Genomic DNA, 20,724 nt, shown 5'->3' with positions numbered 1-20,724 from the left:
TAGTCGCCGAGTACACTGAACTTACCAGTAATAATTTCATGTTTGATATTGAACCAGTATCACATTAATGGAGAACGAGATGCTACCAATTATGAGACCTTTGGGACACAATTGTGTTGTATGCGAAGCATCTTGAGCTTTTGTTCGTCACCCAACGTGTTGTACCAGGTCAAGGCCGCGCCTCGTAACAACTGCCGAAAGTCGGCCAAGAACATTTCCAATCGGTATTCATTGTTTCCGATGTTTTCCTTGACCGAGTCGAGGAAGTTCCATACGTTACGATAGTATACTTCTGTGCCGATCGTTGCATTGTCCGATCCTCCGAAAGATGGATCCAAATCCGGTTGGAGAAACCAACACTACGAAGTTTCCAATCGTCAGCCCCACGATGGCGTCGTTGGTCCAGAGCCATCTCGGTCGTCATCGTGGTAAATGCTTTCAGAGCGTTTACGACCGGGGCCGCCCGGAACAGGTTGGCAAATGCTTGGGCGAACTGCTTGGCACTGACATTCGGGTCAGGTGCCTCACGATCGTTGGGGTTGGCTCCTCCTGCTCTGTTCGGGTTACCGTCACGGAACCTTTGGGTTGCCCCCAGGTGGCAGGTTAACCCGTGGCTGCCCGTGGCCTTGGGCCAGTTCATCTCGTTCGTCTTTCATGTCAAATGAACTTTGAAAATGGTGAAGTCGACATGAGCATGGATCTTGCCGACTCACGTGTGCATCATATCACAGGGGCTTTACAGCCTTTAAAAGACTGCTTGGTAGTTTGGGAAACCATAATCGGTCCCTGCGTATTTGATTTTGGAAGAAGGCTATCAATATATACACGGGTAAAAATGAGGCAAGACGTGATGACTATAGTATTTAACTCCCCCCCTTTCACTTCTTTTTCTGCAGCAGACAATGCTGGCCCCAACGTCTTCGGAACCGCTCAGGCACGAGGCTGGATTCCGGCACCCAGAGGACTCGTGCAAGCCAATGCGTTTTCTCCGCATCGAGGAATGGAACACACTTGACCACATCCCAATTCTGCTCATCGGCTACGTAGTCTGGCTCGTTGGCGGGAGCGGTCCACCGCGCTCAGGATATTGCGTATCGACCAGGAAGGAGCACTGTCGGATGTCGACATATTTGCCCATGTCTTCCTCATTGCGGTTATTCATGCCGCTCGTGGGGAGCCAAGTCCCCCGGAGAACCCAAAGCCAACGCGCGCTTCGGAGAATTCACCTGGCAACAGCCCGCGGAACTCGGATCGGATGAACTTGGCGTGCATATCGCGCGGGAGAGAGTAGGAGCTGGGGAATCGATACCACTCCTTTCCAAGACAGACGAAATCACCCCGACCACCGACTCCCTGCTGCCCGGACACGCCGGCGCCCAAGGGCGTGTACAGCTTCAAGGGGGCCGAATAAGCAGTGTACAGTCCGGCGATGCGCGCCACGCCAAGATCCAGGGATAAGAACAGAGTTAAGGTGACGGCGAACAGCTTGAGACGCGCAGGGATGCGACCAATAAGAGACTTGGGATCAGTATGCCCGAAAGCATTGAGGATAATGTGCAATGCCAGGGCAGCGTTGAGAGTCAAGAATGGATAAGCCGGATACATGAAGCGTTCTTCCTTGTGGGGCTGTAAACTGAAGATGGCCAGCCACATGTAGAAAGGCATAAGGAAGATGATTGTGCGCATTCCTGACTGGAACCCATGGTGGCGTGTAGAGAACACCTTCTGGAGAAGGAAGAGTGGCAGGGCAAGAAGCGCAAGGACAAACCAAATATTGAAGTTGATGGCCAAGTTTCGGAAGTAGAAAGTCCATGGCTCTGTGCCGTACAGGTCAGGGCCACCAGTCTTAGAGAACAGGTTGTACTTGACGATGTTCCACGACGCGATCTCGAACTTGCGATAGAAGAACCAGTTGATTGTACCATCTCCGACCTAAGAAACAACTGTTAGCATGAAGCTAGAACGACGAGGAAGTGCTAATGTACTGACAAGTAGGAGAACGGTAGCCACAGCTCCGCGTCCGAGGCGAATGAAAGCCTCGAAGAGCCGTTCCTTATCACTCATTAATGCGAAAATCGCCTCTTCGAGGAGGAAAGGGGCGCAAAGGGCTGCAGCAAATGGCCACCCAATAACACCACCGACCGCAAACCAGAAGATTCCCTGAGATGTCTTCAGGCCGCCCCGCCAGTTCATGAAAGCCGCTGCTCCCAGTATAGACATGTACATGGCGAAGCTGGACGGCAAGTATGCGGTGGCCGAATGGAAGTTACCAGGTGAAATGACGGTCGCGATCAGGAAGAAGAGGCCAATTCGAGCATTGAGCGTGAAGCTCACGACGCGGAACAGCAAGACCTGGCATAGCGCGCATACGAAAGCCAAGACATATCGTACAAAGTAGAACTCGCCCAGCTTAGTTGACTGAGGCAAGAGACGTCGGATGTTGCCGAAAATGGCGTGGAGGCTGATGTAGAGCCAGCTTCGAATGGCAAAGTCGGGTGAGTACTCCCAGGTCTGAAGACCGTAGCCGTGGGACAGGTAGTGGGTGGGTTCCCAGTAGTTGAAGGTCTCGTCGCAGTCTTGGATGGGAGCGCAGAGGGCCGAGATCATGTTGGCACCGAGGAAAATGTAGAAGGCCGTGATGGGTTCCATGGCGAAAGCTGAGGGTCGTCTGGGCATTGAGGGCATTCGTTAGCGGGGCAATCAACAGATTGATGGTAAGAGACACAATGACCTACTTCTTCTTAGCATGGCTTGCCGTTGGATGGACAAACTCCCGCTGTTCTGCTTCTCCTGCCGGCGGCGTCATGGTGTGGGATTGCAATATGGTGCAATGGTTGGCAGCGAGGTATTGGTGGTGTTTTGGTGGGAAGTTGTCACCTCACAGCTCCCACACCAGACAGCTGAGCTGGGAATTTTGGTGAGGCTCGCCAGGGTCCTTTTAGCGCATTCGGGCAATAATGACGTGAAGCTGGAGCTCGGTGATGGTACTTGGTACTTGTACCCGTACCCACCAAAAATGCCAGACTGTTGATTGATCAATCTGATTCAGATAAACCCGAGACCAGAACTATTTCGAGATGGCACCTACCCCAGGATGTTTTTGTTTTTGACATACGGTATACGGCAGGCTCAGTCGGTCGCAGTCTGCCGTTTCATACTTGTCTTGGCTTAATAAAACCAATTGAGGTAGGAATCCGACTTTGTGAGCTGCTGCTGCTGCTTGTAATGAAGACATGTCCATGTCGGCGGTCTGAAGTGAACTGGCATCAACGGACAGGGACGCAGAGAATGACGGCCGGGCACCGGTGCACCGATGCTCACAACAACCTACAGGCCCCAAAGGCCCCATAGCTGCGCAGCTGCCCAGGGCTTGTCAGCCGGCGCTAGCAGTATCCCGAAGGCTAAGTCTTAAGTTTTGGCAACAACGCTGGCCCCACTGTACTTTTTTTTTTCTTGACCTGCTACATAGAACCTTCATAACAAATCTCTACCGCTTGGTTGGCTCACACCGCGATACAATCCTTTGCATCATTCCTCTTTTACTAGAACCCGTGGACATCAGTATCGCAGCCAGGCAGATTCATCGATCACTTTGTTCTTCATTTCTCATCCTCCAAGCAGGTTCATTCAGGTGGTGTGTGTGCAGATCCTTTCGAGGTTTTGCAACCATTGGTGTCTTGCGCCAGTTGAGAAAACACTAGCTTCTTGACTTCACAAATTTATTCCCTAGAACTGGTCAACAAGATCGCCTTCGCTATGGGCTCGCAATTCTTCCAGATCCCTGGGCTTTCGACATTGTCGCCACCAGCACAACAGTCACCCGCTCAAGCCATGCCCCAAGACCAGGTTGTCACGGAGCCAAGGAATATGGAATCTAATGAGAAGCAACCCCTGACCAGCAACAACGAAATGACAAAGGAACAAACCAGCCAAGAAGAGGCACCCGCAGCTATGGAAGTTGACTCGACTGAACCTACCACTAAAAAGGATGAGTCCTCGTCAATGGCAGTTGAGTCACCGCCAAGTCCGCCTTCTTTACTCCAAAGTTTGGAGGCCCAGCTAGGTTCATTCGCCGCCCCCGTGGAAACCAGCACAGCATCAGAGCCACAGCCCTCCATAGCTGAGCAGAACACGGCGATGCTCGACCAAAGCCATGAAGCCCAGGCTCCCCCGGCAGATGGAGTGGCAACGCAAGGTGAGGATGGTGAACCCGAATGGGAAGAAGACTCTTCGCCATACGAGTCTTCGTCCGATTCCAGCAGCTCTGACGATTCGGACGATGATTCCGATGATGACGGAGAGCCGCTGATGAACCCCGAGGCCATGGCTCGCATTCTTATGGAGGCTGAATCGGATGACGACGGCGAAGGCCGGGGTAGAGGAGCCGCCGCTGGCGGTCAACTTCGGACCAAGAACGAAATCCCAGAAGAGGTGATACCGAAGCCGGACGTCACCATCACGCCCGAAACCAAAATGGAGGAGCTAGGCCATATCGAGCACATTGTTGACAGCATCATTGTTGTCAAGTCTAGCGCCACTGGTGAATATCGCGCGCTGGAAACGGGTTCGGTCCTTTGCAACGAGGACAGGGTGGTCATTGCCGCCATGGACAATATCATTGGAAGTGTGCGCGAACCTCGTTACACAGCTCGCTTCACTAATGAGGAGGAAATCAAGTCCTTCGGCATCTCCGTTGGGTCTAAAATATTCTTCATTCCTGAGCATTCCACTTTTGTCGATACCGGGCCTTTAAAGGCCATGAAGGGCACAGATGCAAGCAATTGGCATGACGAAGAGGTGGCTGAGGACGAGATGGAGTTCTCGGATGACGAGAAGGAACAGGCGTACAAGAGGGAATTGAAGGAGAAGAAGAGAGCGCGAAACCCCAACAAAGCCGGAGGCGCGAATGGCCCACCCGGTAAGCGTGGAGGTCGCGGCGGGTACCATGATGGCACGTCACATGCAGCGGCCGATCCCGGTTCTTTAAATTATGATGACGAGGAAGACGACGATGGCCCTTATAGACCACTGGCCCGGCCTGCTGGCTTCGGCACAGGCGCTGCACCTTCTGCTGCTATGCCATTCACTCACGGATCCGGCGGACCTCATCGTGGTGGCGGTCGTGGCGATCACAGAGGCCGAGGGCGTGGCCGTCCCCATGACCGAGGTGGGCGTGGCAGCCGTGGATACCACCGCGGCGAATCCGGACAGGCATCGAGGTCGTACGGTCAGGAGCCGCAAGCATCACCGCAACAATTCCCGAACTTCGCCGCCCCACCTCCCCAGCCGCACTTTGCTCAAGGTCCATATCCAACACTACCCCAATTCTTCGGAGGCGCCAGTGCCCAGCAACCAGCAGGTTCCGCGCCATACCCGTTCCCCTCTTGGCCACAGAACATGCCCCAGAACTTTATCCCGCCGCCGCCCCCTCAATTCCAGCAGCAGCAGCCACAAACCCAAAATGTGCAGAATGCTGCATTCTACAATCCCGCTTTTCTCGCGGCACTACAGAATCAACTACAAGGGCAGAATGCGCCCCAAAACGGCCAATGGCCTCCTCAGCAAGGAGGATCCGGATAGAAGAAAGGCCCTTAAGATTGTTACGTTGGTTACTGAAGACACTCGGGAAGTGAGCCTGAGTTCACATACAGTTAGCGGAACCGGGAATGTGGGAGAGGACCAAGAAGAGGTGAGATTAGAGATAATTCTTACGCTCTAGTGATGTTGCTAAAGGCTGGATTCAGTTCAACTAATACGATGCTCCCTACGGATAGGCTGGAGAGCGCCTTCAATCACATAGTAATAAGCGAATTAAGCGTTACGCCGATCATAAGCTTCTAGGTCGCCACGAGGTCTTCATAGCGACAAATCTTTGGAAACTGGGAGCTCTGTCACCAATTATTTGGTCGGTGACCTCGATTATGCTGAATATCCCAGTGTGTCCCTTGTTTAACTCTGCAGAATGCCATACGTGTTACGTATGCGCGGAAGCAGGGGCCAGAAGCGCCTCAGGTCTCTTAAAGGCACATCGAGATACATAGCGTCGGGTGACACAATAAGGGGCGTCTCCCCAGTTCAATCTCCCGTAGAGTGTGTCCTGCCGGCAGTCTACGAGCATGTGGGGATGCTCATTGTGGCGCCAGCTCAGGAGGACGGGCACATAACCGTGATCCATATTCCAAGTCAACTCCGGCATGTCTGCGTCTCCCTCCATGTCCCCGGCCCCTGGACGAGTCGGTCTCAAGCGAAAGCCTCCCCGCGCCTCCACTACTCCCCGTCTGTTGTATTTGAACGCGTCGAAGCGAGGGGCCAGCACCCAGCGGGACTCGCGGCACGCGTGTACCAGAGCGAGCCGCCTTTTGAGAAGTTCCATGTTGACTTCGAAGTGCACTCGGCCGGGGTTGGAGCTGCACCGGCACGCCTGCCTCAGCTCGATGTCTTGCCCCTCCTCAGCAGCCATGTTCCATATGATTTGACGCAGCTCGGGGGGCAATCTATTAAATAGAGGGAACCTGGTTGGCTTTCTCGGCGGGGCCTTTACGGCTCCATCCGCTGCCCTCTTCGTGTCCCGTATCTCAGGGGTCGCTATCGTATCGCGGCTGGGCGGCGTTGCCGGTGGTGTTATAACGCCGTTTTCAACCGTCCCCGCCGCTGCATCGTCTTCGGGGCTCGGGATGATGTCGATTGTCTGCGCCATCGTCTCACTCCCTTTGCCCCGGATCCAGTTGTATACGATCATGGCAGCGTTGACCTTCAGTGTCTTGAGTAATACCATCAGTAGTCGAAGTACGCTTCGGTATACCCCTCTTGTTCTTAGCCTTTTGGTGATCGTCTGATGGACAGGAGGGCAAGTGCCCAAGTAAGATAGACCGACATAGAATTTATATTTGAAGTCCGAATGTATAACGATAAAGAATGTGTGATAATAACTCGGTGCAGTGAGTAGTAACCATGGATCTCGAGGAGGTTGAATTGTCGGTTCCGAGCCTTGGTGGACTCACCCAGTGGTGAGGCCGCAAAAGAAAGCTCTCAAATGCCCTGGAATAAGGTGTACCTTTGTGGCCTTGGATTGAAATCAGACACAAATTCGGTAATGAAGGTATTCATAAGTAATCTGGTCGCATGTATGCTGTAAGGCAAGTTAGTTTCTGTTCAAAGGCAGTGGCCAGTGACCTAAGACCTAAGAGCACATGTTTGGGATTGCGCAAGAAACAGAAGACATGTCGCCATCCGCCACAGAAATGCTCTGTTAACTATCTTTAAGGAACAGGCAATGTGCTCATAACCAGTGCAATGATACGCTACATCCTGCCGGCTAAGATGGCCACCAAGCGCCTAATATTTCCCAATAAAGTAATTAGCAAATGCTACCTTAAACAGAAATCCATGATTACAAATGTCCACTGAGTCTGAGGGTAATAGAGCTTGCAAACTTTCGCTTTCTGCTGGGGCCGACTCACCTGCTACAAACACATGGCAGCCAATGAGCAAGTATTGTGTATGTTGACTTCACAAGGGGCGCCGTCAGGGTGCTATACTATAATATCGTGGCATGTCGACTAATGCATGAAAAACTGTCCCTGAACCGTATCTCATTACCCTTGACTCAACCTCTTTTCTGCTAGCAAGGTGACGCTCGAGTGAAGTTCTCGACATGCCACATCCCCCAATAGTGTTTCATGCTTAACTTCTATGTTCTGGAATACAAGCAGATCAAGCCAAATATCACCCGGTGGTGATCCCCCGCTGTTCGAGAAGGTGAGTGGTTCGGCCACCTACTCCGACTCTTCCGTTGATATCGAATTATTAACCCCTGAATTCGACCCCTTTGTTTTTCCATAACCCATAGCGAGGTGTAATGCGCCTCTAAATAGTTCCAATGTCCCATTACACTGAAGAAAGGTGACTCGTACCGTCGCTGCGCTCGCACGAAAGGGATTTGGACCTCATCGTTCCCGTCCAGGTTCAGTTTCGGAAGATCTTCGCTCCGTTATATTAAGAGCCTCTTAAAGTACCTTGACTACCACTCGACGTGCTGGACTCCAAGGGAAGCCTTCGAGCTGAAGTCCGGATCGTTGAGGGTGGTGCTCGACGTGAAAATAACGGGTATAACATGCCTGAAACACAGATGCAGAGCGAAACGTAATCCGACGTACTCCTGGGGCGGAGAGCGGAGATGAATTTCTAAGGTTGCCTTCAGTTCTTCCACAAAGACGTACAGACTCTCTATCCGAGTTGTGGTCAAAGGTTGTGGAAGGAGTTGAGACCGTACACACCTTTCACACTTTCCCACGGCTTGGTGAGTGATCAAGTGATGTTGGTTAATAAGTGCCAAGCCATAACTGTCTTGCTATCATGCATAGTGAGTGCCCGCTTGCTTGTAGGCTTGCATTGTGAAAGTATAGCTGGATAGTAATTAGCTGTCAAACAGGGAGGCTTAGGGTGTGATGGCCGGCCAACGGTGGATCGGCCTTGGAGTTTTACCTCTTTAGCGTAGTCGAGGTTGCAAGCATGATCGGAGCAATTAATCCGGTTGCAGAGAGACTTGACTGACAAAGCTGCGAATCTTGCCCCTTCATCATATGCTTATTCCCTCTAACAAAATGCTCTCGGTCAGACGTACTTCACTGTTTACATGAGCAGGATGTGGAAGGGGCGCTCTGGAAGCCCACACTGGACCTATGCTTAGCTTTAGAGCATGTGGCGCATGTGTGCCCTAAAGGTGTGGAAGCTTCTGAGGGTGACTCACTCAGAAGATGGTATGTGAGATTGTGGCCGGGAACTCGGATGTGATGGGTTGTTGAACATGTAGATTTCCACCACTGGAAACGCAACACCCACAGTCACTGATCTGAGCTATGTTATATAACATTGTTGAAAGTTACACCCAAAAAGAAAAGCGTACATAGAAAGAAGCCCTTGGGATGTGGTAGACACCACTTGCTCCTAAACAGGCAGCCCACAATTAGGCTGCCGAGACCTGTCCCCCCTTCTTCTTCCGGATATCCCTGAACCCCTGAAACCAGGCCAGCACGAAAGAGGCCACGCTCAGGCCGGCCGCGAAGTAGAAGACGCGGTCAACGGTCTCGGTGTACGCCGTCAGAATGCCCAACGCCTCGGCGGCGGTGCCGCCGTCCGCGCCCGCAGACAGGCTGCGGGCCCCGCCGTCGATGACGGTCTGCGGGTCGACCGAGGGCGCATACACCGGGATCAGCGTGCGCAGGCCGTTGGTGAAGATGAGGTCGCAGAACGCGAGCCAGACGGCCCCGCAGAAGGCCTGGCTGAACATGATGAAGGCCATGGCGACGGGGATCTCGGACGGCGTGACGGTGTTTTGCACGGCGATGATGGACTGGATTTCGCGTGTCAGAGATGGGCTGCTCTGTAGTTACGATCTCACAACAACAACAACAACAACAACTCGAGAACAGTAAAAGGATAAACAGAGGAAAAGGGAGGAAGAGGGGGGAGGGGGCATGTCGTACAGCTTGCATTCCGATCCCTCGGCCGGCTCCTCCGAGGATCTGGTATCCAATCCACTTCGCTGTCGACGTGGTGGGTGAAAGCGTGGAGAGCAGGCCGTTAGATATTGAGACCATGATGGCACCAATGAGGCTGAAGGGCAGATAGTAGCCCACACGACCGTCTATCAAGTGCACTTAGCGCGAATGCTACCGTGATGTGACATGGGATGGAGGAGGCTAACTTACGAAGCCACCCTGATGCGAGGGCGAATAAGATGTTAGGCAGGACTGAGGGTAAGATATAAACTCCGCTCATGGTCGGGGAGGCATCCCTGACCCCTTGGAAGTAGATAGGAAGGTAATAACTGGCACAGAAGACCGAGCCCATGAAGAAGCCGTAGGTCAAGCTACTGGCCCAGACATGCCGCTGGCGGATGATGGAGAAGGGGATCATGGCGTCGTCGCCCTTGTGGTGGTCCCATGCCACAAAAGCGAGGAAAGTAGCGCCGGCGCCGACGAACAGCCCGATGATTTGGGAGCTGTTCCAGGCGTAGGCGTTGCCGCCCCCCTGCAGGGCGAGAAGCAACATGATGGCGGAGGGAGCAAAGATGGCGAAACCGACGATGTCCAGCGTGGCCGGAAGTGTGCGGACGACGGACATGGGCGGGGGCTTCGGAACTTCATCGGGGACGTGGGTGAACGCGAGGAGTGCGAGGACGAGACCCCCAATGGGAAGGTTGATGTAGAAGCCTAGTTCAGGGTTATGAAATGCCATTATCTCAAGACAGAAGAAGATTCAGGGGAAATAAGAGAGTGCCACTTACACCACCTCCATGTTGCGTGTTCTGTCAAAACACCTCCGATAAGGGGACCGGTAACCAGACCTAGCTGAGCAACGCCACTAGCAAATCCGATCAATGCTTCCAAAAAAATGTTAGCCGACGCGTTTTCTTTAGCGAGAGTAATGAAATTGGCGTACGTGGTCTCCTCGGCATGGGGACGCATCCAGCAATGATGGTAAAAGCGCCGTTCACAATGCCGGAACCGCCCATGCCGGCAACCGCGCGCCCGATAATCAACATGGTGGAAGAGTTGGCCACCCCACACACCAGCGATCCAATCTCAAAGAGAGTGACGAAGGCGACGAAAGTCCACTGTAAGCCAAGAACAGGTTAGAAGGCAGCCAGGGTGGGATGGCATCTGAACTGACTTTGGAGTTGAAGCTGGTGTAGAACCGGCCCGTCAGGGGCTGCAAGACGGCACTGGATAAACGTCAGCTTGACGGTATCTTGAGACCATGAGGGGGCTCGCCGTCAAGACCTACCTTGAGATCAGGTAAGCCGAGGCATACCAACCGACATCTGGAAGTGAATGGAAGTCTTCTGTGATCTGAGGGACGGCCTGAGATGCAATGCAATTTTGTCAGTATGCCAAAAAAGGCTATGTGAGGGTGGTAAGCGGAACCTACCGTCACAATGATAGAAGTGTCGAGCAGTAACAGAAAGCAAGGCAAGGTGACAGAGATAAGGATGATATCAAGCTTCCACCCGGAAACCCAATCGTGCTTTTCTTCTTCATCGCTGTTAGCTGGCGAAATAGCGGCCGGCGGTTCATTGGCACCGTCAGAGTCTGGATCATGCTTTCGTGAGATGTCAGCGAGGGGAATCGATTGCTGTATCTTGTTTGGGTCCCGGGATTCCCGGGATGGTCGCTGCAGCATTGTATTAGTGATCTATACTCTATAATATAATGGCACTCTATACCACCGGAACTGGGGTAGGGCCCGCAGGTTGAAGTTTTAACAATGGCTCTTAGGGAACAGTTCACATCTCAACCCTTGTTGGTTGGTAATGTGATTCATCAGTTCGGTGCCTGACCGGGAAGAATAAACCATCACTCGGACGTAAGCAAGATAATAATAGCAATGGCGGGGTGCTGAGTAAGACCAAGCTTCCTTCTCATGCCCAGCTCGACTTTGCCACCGATCATCAGAGCTACCCCTGTCAGCGCATGTTGCAGAGATTGCTCAAGACGTGGATGCTGAAAGGTGAATGCAACTGACAGGTGCTATAGCGACGTTGTCTTGTTTAAACGGATGAAGATGTCATGCGACTATCGAGACGCCGTCGTCTCTTCATCCGAAAGTCTATTTAAACTAGAGCAGACACCGGGCCGGGCCGTGACGTGAGCCTAACAATCAGGGGCTATCAGTGGAAGTGCCCGTGCACCGGACCCAATTGGACCAAGCCTACTACAGTCTACGGCCCGACGCGAAAGTTTTCAACGGGCTTGCGGCCAAGCAACAACGGTGTCCAACATAGTACTCAAATCTTCTCGATATTTAAAGCCGGCTATTATTTGTGTCCGAACCTTTTCATATCAGTATCTCTATACCGTCACTGTTGATAAACCGCTCACACACGACGGGTGCGCCGCTTCTCATGGGAGAGAGATGACTGCTCCATGCCAAGACCATGAAGTCATGTCCATGACAGCCCGGAAACAAGTACAGCATTTTCCCTAAGCTCAGGTACAATGCCACATCATACAACTGGGGTAGGTTGAGGATGGCCGGTTGCTTGGGTCGGTCTTTGGCCGATGGCATGGGCAATACCCTAATGCTCCGAGGAAACCGACCGTGTTCGACCCATCTAGAATAGGGGCTGGCGGTTCCGATCAGTTATCATTATCGGGCCCCAAAACCCCTAATGAGATGGCTCAAATATGCGCTAGGGATAGTACACTTTACTGAGAAATGACTCTTACAGCATGGAGCAGAAAACATTGGTGTTATTACCGGCATAAAAATCTGACGGGCAGAGACCCATTGTGGCTTACCCTGCCTTAGTCTAGGATGCCCCTTCAGCGAATCGCATTCAATGCCAGGTGTTCCGCCAAGGATTAAACGGCTCGTACATAAAAAGTGCGGTCATATGTGAGCTTAGGGGACTGTACAGCGGTGAGCTGATACCATGTCTGCCTTGCTGACGACCGCTGAAGGAGCGCGACTTGCACCTTGGCATGTCGATGTTCTTTCATTAAGTATTGACTCCACCATATCCATCATTCAAGCTTTCCAACTACTCACTTCCCGCTAAACACTACTAGCAGGGCACCCCCTTTTCCAGAGCCGCGATGACCAGCCAAGCGTTGGTGCTGACCCAGGCACTTGGTGCCGTCCTGGGATACATCGGGAGTGAAGTCGCCGAGGTCACGACCTTTGAGCGCCTACTCTGGCCAGAGCGGTTCTACAACGACGCGAGCCTGCCAACCATCTTGAAGCAGAGCCTCTTCATGACCATGGGCGGCCCGCTACACTCCGCCGCCCTGAAGACGCTCGACGTGTTCCGGACCCACGGGCTCTATCGGGGACCCGGTCGGGGCAACCTCCTGGGCACGGCCTTTTATTCCGACCTGAAAGCCCAGCATACTAGTCGAATAACTGCAAGCAGCCCTGGGCACGGGACGGACGACCAGGTCCGGAACGGGTTCTGGGTCGAGGTCTTGCGGCAGCTCGATAAACAGGTCTTTACCAAAGGCCGTGTTCCATCGCGCTCGGACATCGAAAAGGAGAGGGTAGAGTCTTTTCGGGCAATTCAGGCCGTACATCACCTCCAACTTCGGTTGGTCAGCCGGCAAGAGAAACCCAAATCGAGGACGGTGATCTTGAGGGAAGACAAGATCTCATGGAAGACCCTTCTCGGTGTCGTCATCAGCGAAACAGTGACCGTCATAGTCACCATAATCGCTGCAATTCTTACGACCTGGTGGGTGGCATTATTTATGGTAATACCACTAGTCCTGAAGCTCTCGTCGCTGTTGTTCCACACCCGTCGTGAAGGCCTCCGAACCGCTTCCGAGTCTACAAAGAAAGACCAAAGCATAATATGCGAGATACGCAAGATCACACAGGGATTCTTTTTGATCGAAGGGCCGGTCTCAGCGGTCGAACAGTTCTTCCGACATTACGGGCACCCACTCCGGTCTTCTAAGGGCGACCGCCGGAGGGAGGTGCTCTGCATTTCGGTCACGTACGCCTTTGTTCTCTACTACCCGGCGGGCCTCGTCCTATCCATATGGATGGATGACACCATGCAGTACCTCTGGCTGGCCTACCAGCTCTATGCGGTCCTCGCCATGCATATACTGCGCCTGCTCGACTGGCAGGGCAGCGGAAGGACAGAGTACTGCGCCGCGAAACATCTAAGCCGGGACAGGGAAGTGTGGCTTCGCTCTTCGAGCGGGGATATGATAGCGGCCACTGTCAGGACGGACTTTGTGCCTAAGTATTCGGAGGGTGAGCGACTGGTCCAGGAAAGATTCGCCGAGCATGCTAATAGAGGGAGTTGAAGCAAACCGATATGTAGTGCCTTCCCGAGAGCACCCGCCAGAGCGACGCTACATAATACTCTACTCAGTTTCTCTGGCTACATACTTTCCTTTACGCTACTCGCGCCCCTTTTGTAAGCGTTGAATATGATGTATTGGAGGTGAACTGTTTGTTTGTTCATCATGTATTGAGAATCAGACTTAAAGAATGTGTTTGAGATAGCCAGGGAATGGGCGGAATGATTGCAAGGCTCGCCGAATCTAACCCCCGGTCACGCTTGGATCATCGAGGTTCTTGATAGGAGCGGCGTAGTTCGCCGATGTATTGTAGTATATTATCCCAATATGTTCGGTGCGGGCCGCTTCCACTTTCAACCACGATGGAAGAAAAGAAACCAATCTGGCTCGATCCGTGGCAACTGCGGATGCCTGTTGCAAATGCGCCACACGATTGCCTGATTGGTGGCGAGAGTGCGACCGACATAACACTAGGCAGCAGTAAGCCCTGAGATTTTCAAATTCCCTCCAAATACTTCAGTTTTCCTGTCGTATTTTACGCCTGAAATCCCCTTGTTAGTCGTTGGTTGTTTGAACGTGAACAACCACCGACCGGAAGTGATTCTCAACGCCGTGAATAATTGGATAATTCCGTTGTGACCTTGGCGCCATGTTGGAACACCGTTTTGGCTATGACGATCAAAGTGGTGACCAGTCAGTGGCACACTTGTCGGAAAAAGAACTCGATGACTGGAGAAGGTGGAGGCGCGGCACAAACAATATTTTGCGCTTACAGGCCCTGGAGAGGGGAAATGCCTCTGCCTGGATGGATTTCAAGTCTAGTTTGAGTCAGCAGCAGCTCCTCTCCTGGACATTGCTGACGGAATGGCTGAATGGCGACTATCACCCAAAGGCACTCGCCGAAGCAGCCCAACAAGCCATCTACGTCGGTCGTCCTGGGCCGCGACGGGACGATGGAATGAGTCTGCATCCTGAATTCCCCCGCGATGCTATGATTGACCAGTGCGTCTATCATCACCAGCTCAGCGAGCTTTATGCGGCTGAGTTTCTGAATTGTTTTCCGGATAACGAGAGCGAGGTGTACGCCGAATACTTTCTCAACCTCCTAGAGACTCGTAGACGTTCGGCATTCAACTTTGCCGTCTCTCAGGCCATATCGCACGCCAGCTACTCGAGATGGTTTGGCAATCCAGAAGATGGCACTGGCCTTGGGATCAGTCCAGATGCCCAACGACCCTTACACTATCCTGCGCCTCTGCTGGAGGTATGTCCCTGGGCCACTCAGACGGGCTCCGGGGGCAGATGGATTTCCCTACTACCTCTGGGATACTGTCGGACAATGCACGATAGAGACAAGCAAATTACCTGACCCTAAACCCACATACACCTGTATCAGTCACACCTGGGGAAGATGGACAACGTCTACCAAGTTCAATCTCGAACATGTTCCTTGGGAGATTCCAGGCAACTCTCTATTCGCTGTTCAACGCATCCCCTAAATCCTCGATATACTCCGGGGGGGAAATATGCACACGGTATGTCTGGTTGGATCTCGTCTGTATCCCCCAGACAAGAGAGGGAGAGCTTGGACGCATTGCCGAACGAGAGATCGGGAGGCAGGCCGTGATATTCCGAGGATCAGCGGCGTGCTTAGCATGGTTGAACTACATCGATGATCGGAAAGCTGAGCAGTGCCTCATCGAATGGATGAGCTGTCAGTTTCTTCGTTTGACTGTCGACCCCCAGTTCTACGAACTCGCCTCGTCCAAGCAAGACGATCTCTGGAAGGAATCTGACAAGAGGCCTCTTCACCTAACAAACCATCCGTTTCATGTGAAATACCTTGGCCAAGGTGATTTTAGCGAGACGCCAGGTGGGGAAGTAACTATGAACAAAGAGGCCATCTCAAAGGCCCTGAACAGACCGTCGCCTTGGTTTCCTCACTCTGGACTCTTCAAGAGGCATGCTTTTGCCCGCCCCTTACTTTCATGTCCCGGGACTTGACACCGTTGGTTGATGCCTCCGGGAAACCGATCAGTATGGAACGTCTTTCTGCCCTAGCGGCCTCGGTTCATCAACTTATGCACCAGCCCGAATCCCTTAATTCAGATGTCCAAACTCCAGCTGTCCACAGAGGGCTCCAAAGCCAGTATGTGCCGCAAAACCTGGATGATGCCCTGCCCATCGGAGCGTCACTACTGTACAACCTGATGGTGGAGAACTTCTTCCGTAGCAACTCGGATGTTTCCCCTACCAGCATACTGATCCAGGGCAATGCAAGAAAATGCACTGGTCGGCGGCGGAGGCTATTATGTCCGCCACCGGTGTCCTCGACTGGTGGGATGATCCTGATGTCGATAAAGAAGCACAACTTGTTCTATACATGTACCCACTGGCATTGGTCAAGGAGGCGGCCCAAAAGTTTGGACCCGGATTCGTTCTCGCCCATAAAAAGATCGGAGCGCCTCGCCATTCTCTACGCTACTTTTTCGGAGGGGAAAGAGGCTCTATGATGCCCTTTGAGAAGCGTGACCAGACGAAAGCGAGAGGCAAGCGGGATGTCGACATGTATCCCTTGAGTGCGCAGGAAGATGAGTGGCATCCTTCCTTTGGCCGATGGGAAATTCTACAAAGCGGTTCTGTGGTCATTCCCCAAGATTCCATCCTCGGAAAGAAGACCCTTGGGCGTGTATGGACCCATGTGCCTGCTCAAGTCTTTATCAGCTGGCGGGAGACTCCAGACGCTAAGAGGGATGCGACCATGGTAGGGCTTCAGGAATGGCTGGCTGAGCAGCCGGCAGTATGTTGCACCTACGCCATCATGGTTTCCAAGAGCCTCGGCATAATACTTCAAGGGTTTAGCACCCCAGGGCTTGTGAGGAGGAAACTCATAAAGACTGGCTGTTTCGAAGTTCGGGGAAATGCATCTTTCCCGGACACTGACGATTGGATAGAGAGTCAAGATGTCAGCTGGGCCCCTGAACGTGAGGTCAACTGGATCGTACTATAGGGGCCTCGAAGCATGAAGATATTGGATTCAGTCTGTACTTTGGCATTCTCTTCAACGCGATACCATCTCGCCTTTCTCAGCATCAATGCGGTAGAAGGGGTTCAGTTTACTCCCGCAGAGGTTCCCAAAAGGGCTCGCAAGAGAAGTACTTGGGGTCATCCTCAACCCTTTTTTTCTTATTCTATCCAGGCGGAAATTCTTGTTCGTTGTTTTGCGCGTATCACGCTAAAGGCTCTCTAATGTAGTGCTATGTGACCCAGGCCCCCTCTCAGGGGATTGGCCCGTAGGGAATACAACCTTACGATGATTCGTTCTCTTGATTCACTCCTTCGGTTTCTCTTGCCTCTGTTAACCCCTTGAAGCTCTCCCAGCAGCAGGCTATGGAGAGGGAGGGCATATGTCAATTTAATGTGCTCAGACTATGCCATTCGAATCGACAACACCGGCCCGAAGTAAAGTATCACACATAAAATCCTCCCAAGTCTCTTACTTAGATCTTCGGTGGATAGTTCGCAGTGTAAACCTAGACGGATCGCGCACTACTCACAAGATGTCTTTCAGCCTTATCCACATTCTCTCTACCTATAGGAGCCTGAGTTCAACAAGGAGTGAGTATCAGCAGACATGTTGATTACCGGGCGTTTGATCTCGGGCGGGGTTCGTGTCTAGCTCTCTTCCAAAGGGCGAGGTGCGTGCATGAATACCACTTCACCTGCAGCTAGCCAGTCAATTGGGTGATAGGAGCTGAGGGTGGCGCCACAACTTTTCGCCTTTTCGCGAAGTTGTCCTACACCGGCCAAGCCAGCCTGCTGTAAGCTGACCCTGCCTTGCAAGCAGCTGGCAGGTTTCGTATATCGTCCGACACCTCAATGTCTGCGGTAGGGCAGTGTATTTGCATGTAACCTACTCTGTTAGTTTCGTGGTGTTGAGATGCATCGAAACTATCGATATAGCGCAGGTTGTAATCGAACCTCGGCGGTCGTATGGGTAGGGTAATCACGGAACATGGGAATACATTGGTCTGCCGGCTGCTAACGACGCCCGTGCTTCGCCAGCTGCTGCAAGGCAGATCGGGGATTTGGGGTAGATTGGAGGAATCGGTGTAGGGACTTTTGTTCCTTTCGATAAGATCAACGCCACCTCCCAACGCCGATCGCGTCATTTTGCCGTTTGATGATAGGCGAGACCACCCTCTGATTTGCCGCCACGCGGCCCTCATAAGGGCTGCGCACCGCTGCCTCTCGCCCCCCAACAACGCCCGTCCGTAAGGTATCGAAATAGCAACCATCTCCCATTGGCCGTCGCAAGCGTCGCATCGAGTCGAGTAGCACAGACAATCCTCTCCCCTCATTCAAATGCACAGCCTGCGTCGATATGGCAGACATGAAAAACCAAGTCCTGTGGTCTTCTCAGCAGCACTACATGGCTACAGAATCCAGTTCGCAACCATCCCAACTAACCCCAGAGGATGAAGCAACCTCAGCTAACGTGTTTGGAGGTCTGGGGGCCATACTGGGCTACATAGGCGCCGAAGCTGCAACCGACTCAACGTTTGAGCGGTTGCTATGGCCCCAGCGGGCGTATGCGAATTTCGGACTTTCTTCGTTGCCGGGCGTGGCTATGCTCACGCCGATGGGCGGGCCGATGCACAAGGCTGCATTGAAGGCTCTGGACACCATCTTCGAGCACGGCCTCTTGAAGGGGCCTCAGCAGGGCCACATGCTTGGCACGGCCTTCTTCCCGGACCAAGGATGGAAGTACACCATGCACGGCGGCAGCGAATATGAGAGCCATACCGAAGATTTGCGCAACTGCCTTTGGACTCGGGTTCTGAGCTACATCTCTATGCCACCGTCCATCATAACCCCTGGCCCGATGAAGCAAGGAAGTGAAACGTCATCCGCACCGCTCCGCGCCAAAGTGGCAGTCTACCGGCTGAAAATCGGCGCAGCAGACAAGAGTCAAGGCCTCCCATTCGTCTCGGAAGACACGAGAACCCCAAGCTTTCGAGTATTCCTTGGTATATCGTGCTCCGAGCTTACTGCCATCCTGTGCGCTATCGGAATTCTTACCGTCTACCGATCAGCCTGGGCTTTGTTATGGCTCGCGCCGCTGCTGATTCGGCTGTTCAGTGCATGCTTTGCCATCCATCGCGAGCGGCTTGTGTCGACGGTTTCGACATCCTCCACCGACGAGCCCGCGTGCAACTTTGAGATACACTGTCCCCAGTCCGACGGCAACTTTATGGTCCTCACTGGCCCCCGTCCTTGGTTCTCCAGTTCTTCCGGCACTATGGGCACCCTCAGAGGGACCACCTACGCGAAGTCCTGCAGCTGGCCATCGTCTTCCTATTCATCTCCTTGTTTCCTATTGGGCTGCTCTGCTCCACGGTCTGGATGCCGCTCGAAATCCAACACATCTGGCTAGGGGTGGCAGCTCTACGTCGTGCTGGCAATGCACGTCTCTCGCTATTCGCACGTGGGGGCTTCGACTTCGACGGAATACGGGACTGCCGCGGCGTTTCTGAACCAACTTAGGCCCGCGCGTGACACACATGGAGGTCAACAGCACCGACGACACGGATCCATCCTGTTCGGCCACTCCAAAGACGGACTGGAGATGATGCGTGTTGACCTCACCGTCACATACCACTGTCGAAACCAGGAGGGTCAGGATGCTGTTAGGGACATGTTGCGTGGGGATATCGAGGACGGATTTGGGGTTTCAACAGTCACTACAATTGATTCTGCCAGTAGCTCGGATACAATGTTACCAGAAAAGGGGTCACTATGAGATAGTTGAATTTGGAAAATTTTCGACATACTGTTCAGGATCAGGAAGTATGTAATCCCGCCTCATGATCAATGACAAAACAAATTTCTTGTGGTTAATAGCCGTCAATCTAAATTACGTTTCTTGTTTTTAGCTATTGTCCATTCACGCCCTCAACTGCAATTCAATGTCAAGTCGGCCCAGCAAAAACAGTTAAGTCGCAATGAGCGGTTTACCCCCAATTATATAAACTCAAAAAGACAGGAAGGAAACCGGCGCCTTCCGTGATATACGAGGTGAATTATCGAACTCAAAGCACTGTGATGTCTAGTTGTACGGTTGGAGGGAAGTCCTGTACGTCTCTTGTATCCCAAGTCCCAATGTTAACCCAGTCAGCCACAGTTCCATCTTCTGCCACTTTTGATTGTAGGATGATACCATTCATAGTGTCGCGGATCTTATTGAGAGCCACAGAGATATGCTTTCGCTTTCTCGGGGGTCTTCTGAAGGAACTCTTGGAGATTACAGTGGAATAAAAGGATTCCGCCACTCGTCCTGGCCACATTGAGCACAGCTTTGACAGGGCCTTCCGTGCAGAAGTACTCATGACTTAGGACTGATGCTTCGAGAATGTGGACAGAACCATTGACGTTGATAGACCATGTCTGCAGGGAAGGATGATCAGATGTTTCATCATATAAGTTTTGGCTGACGGCCAGCCCCGAGCCACTGATCAGGTGAATACCAGGACGCCCGAATGGCAGAAGCGTTCCTCGCACCTCCTCATCCTCTGTATCTAGGACACCTGGATTGAAATTGGAGAAGAAGTCAGACCCAGTCTTGGAGAATACTTCCTTAATAAAGCGAAGCGGGTAAGCGCCCAAGACCATGCCTTCGTCTGGTGGGGGTTGCTGCTGTTCTTTCAAGTACGTTTCGTACCAGTCCGTCACACCCATGGCAGACATGACGGCATCAGCCCGACGTCTCTCACATTCCCTTCATTGCCCCTATGAAGAGAATGGTCAGGCGCGATATTTGTACCTCTAGTCCACATACCATACTCTCTACATAAAAGAGTTGGGTGACAGGGATAGGCCACTGTGAGAAGTCGATTTGTTTATCGAAATGGCC

At 52.6% G+C, this 20,724-nt stretch overlaps 9 protein-coding genes across 9 annotated transcripts; 4 read left to right on the top strand and 5 right to left on the bottom strand.

Moving 5' to 3' along the window:
- Positions 1 to 89: 89 nt before the first annotated feature.
- Positions 90 to 640, bottom strand: PG994_012898 (uncharacterized protein; the record flags this gene model as incomplete). The annotated part of the gene is made up of 2 exons (XM_066864307.1): positions 90 to 292; positions 361 to 640. 2 exons carry the CDS (start codon positions 638 to 640, stop codon positions 90 to 92), a joined length of 483 nt encoding a protein of 160 aa, XP_066709268.1.
- A 518-nt stretch (positions 641 to 1,158) lies between these two features.
- Positions 1,159 to 2,806, bottom strand: PG994_012897 (alpha-1 2-mannosyltransferase; the record flags this gene model as incomplete). Its single annotated transcript, XM_066864306.1, has 3 exons — positions 1,159 to 1,932; positions 1,990 to 2,668; positions 2,736 to 2,806. The coding sequence occupies 3 exons, from the start codon at positions 2,804 to 2,806 to the stop codon at positions 1,159 to 1,161; spliced, it is 1,524 nt and encodes a 507-aa protein (XP_066709267.1).
- A 950-nt stretch (positions 2,807 to 3,756) lies between these two features.
- Positions 3,757 to 5,580, top strand: PG994_012896 (uncharacterized protein; the record flags this gene model as incomplete). The annotated part of the gene is made up of 1 exon (XM_066864305.1): positions 3,757 to 5,580. The coding sequence occupies one exon, from the start codon at positions 3,757 to 3,759 to the stop codon at positions 5,578 to 5,580; it is 1,824 nt and encodes a 607-aa protein (XP_066709266.1).
- Positions 5,581 to 5,974: 394 nt separating this feature from the next.
- On the bottom strand, positions 5,975 to 6,697 carry PG994_012895 (uncharacterized protein; the record flags this gene model as incomplete). Its single annotated transcript, XM_066864304.1, has 1 exon — positions 5,975 to 6,697. The coding sequence occupies one exon, from the start codon at positions 6,695 to 6,697 to the stop codon at positions 5,975 to 5,977; it is 723 nt and encodes a 240-aa protein (XP_066709265.1).
- A 2,268-nt stretch (positions 6,698 to 8,965) lies between these two features.
- PG994_012894 (MFS general substrate transporter) lies at positions 8,966 to 11,175 on the bottom strand (the record flags this gene model as incomplete). Its single annotated transcript, XM_066864303.1, has 8 exons — positions 8,966 to 9,352; positions 9,486 to 9,646; positions 9,711 to 10,214; positions 10,289 to 10,384; positions 10,444 to 10,618; positions 10,675 to 10,726; positions 10,789 to 10,865; positions 10,933 to 11,175. Coding segments are annotated over 8 exons (1,695 nt in total), but the record flags the coding sequence as incomplete, so codon positions are not given.
- A 1,424-nt stretch (positions 11,176 to 12,599) lies between these two features.
- Positions 12,600 to 13,814, top strand: PG994_012893 (uncharacterized protein; the record flags this gene model as incomplete). Its single annotated transcript, XM_066864302.1, has 1 exon — positions 12,600 to 13,814. The coding sequence occupies one exon, from the start codon at positions 12,600 to 12,602 to the stop codon at positions 13,812 to 13,814; it is 1,215 nt and encodes a 404-aa protein (XP_066709263.1).
- Positions 13,815 to 14,460: 646 nt separating this feature from the next.
- Positions 14,461 to 16,821, top strand: PG994_012892 (uncharacterized protein; the record flags this gene model as incomplete). Its single annotated transcript, XM_066864301.1, has 4 exons — positions 14,461 to 15,075; positions 15,381 to 15,663; positions 15,711 to 16,040; positions 16,082 to 16,821. The coding sequence occupies 4 exons, from the start codon at positions 14,461 to 14,463 to the stop codon at positions 16,819 to 16,821; spliced, it is 1,968 nt and encodes a 655-aa protein (XP_066709262.1).
- A 1,383-nt stretch (positions 16,822 to 18,204) lies between these two features.
- PG994_012891 (uncharacterized protein) lies at positions 18,205 to 19,248 on the top strand (the record flags this gene model as incomplete). The annotated part of the gene is made up of 1 exon (XM_066864300.1): positions 18,205 to 19,248. The coding sequence occupies one exon, from the start codon at positions 18,205 to 18,207 to the stop codon at positions 19,246 to 19,248; it is 1,044 nt and encodes a 347-aa protein (XP_066709261.1).
- Positions 19,249 to 20,051: 803 nt separating this feature from the next.
- PG994_012890 (uncharacterized protein) lies at positions 20,052 to 20,558 on the bottom strand (the record flags this gene model as incomplete). The annotated part of the gene is made up of 1 exon (XM_066864299.1): positions 20,052 to 20,558. The coding sequence occupies one exon, from the start codon at positions 20,556 to 20,558 to the stop codon at positions 20,052 to 20,054; it is 507 nt and encodes a 168-aa protein (XP_066709260.1).
- Between the last annotated feature and the right edge of the window lie 166 nt (positions 20,559 to 20,724).

This window comes from Apiospora phragmitis (genome assembly GCF_038363925.1).
Source record: "Apiospora phragmitis strain CBS 135458 chromosome Unknown utg000011l:1.0-3236445.0:1.0-3240683.0, whole genome shotgun sequence".
Taxonomy (NCBI): Eukaryota; Fungi; Ascomycota; class Sordariomycetes; order Amphisphaeriales; family Apiosporaceae; genus Apiospora; species Apiospora phragmitis.
This window is presented reverse-complemented; position numbering and strand designations above follow the sequence as displayed.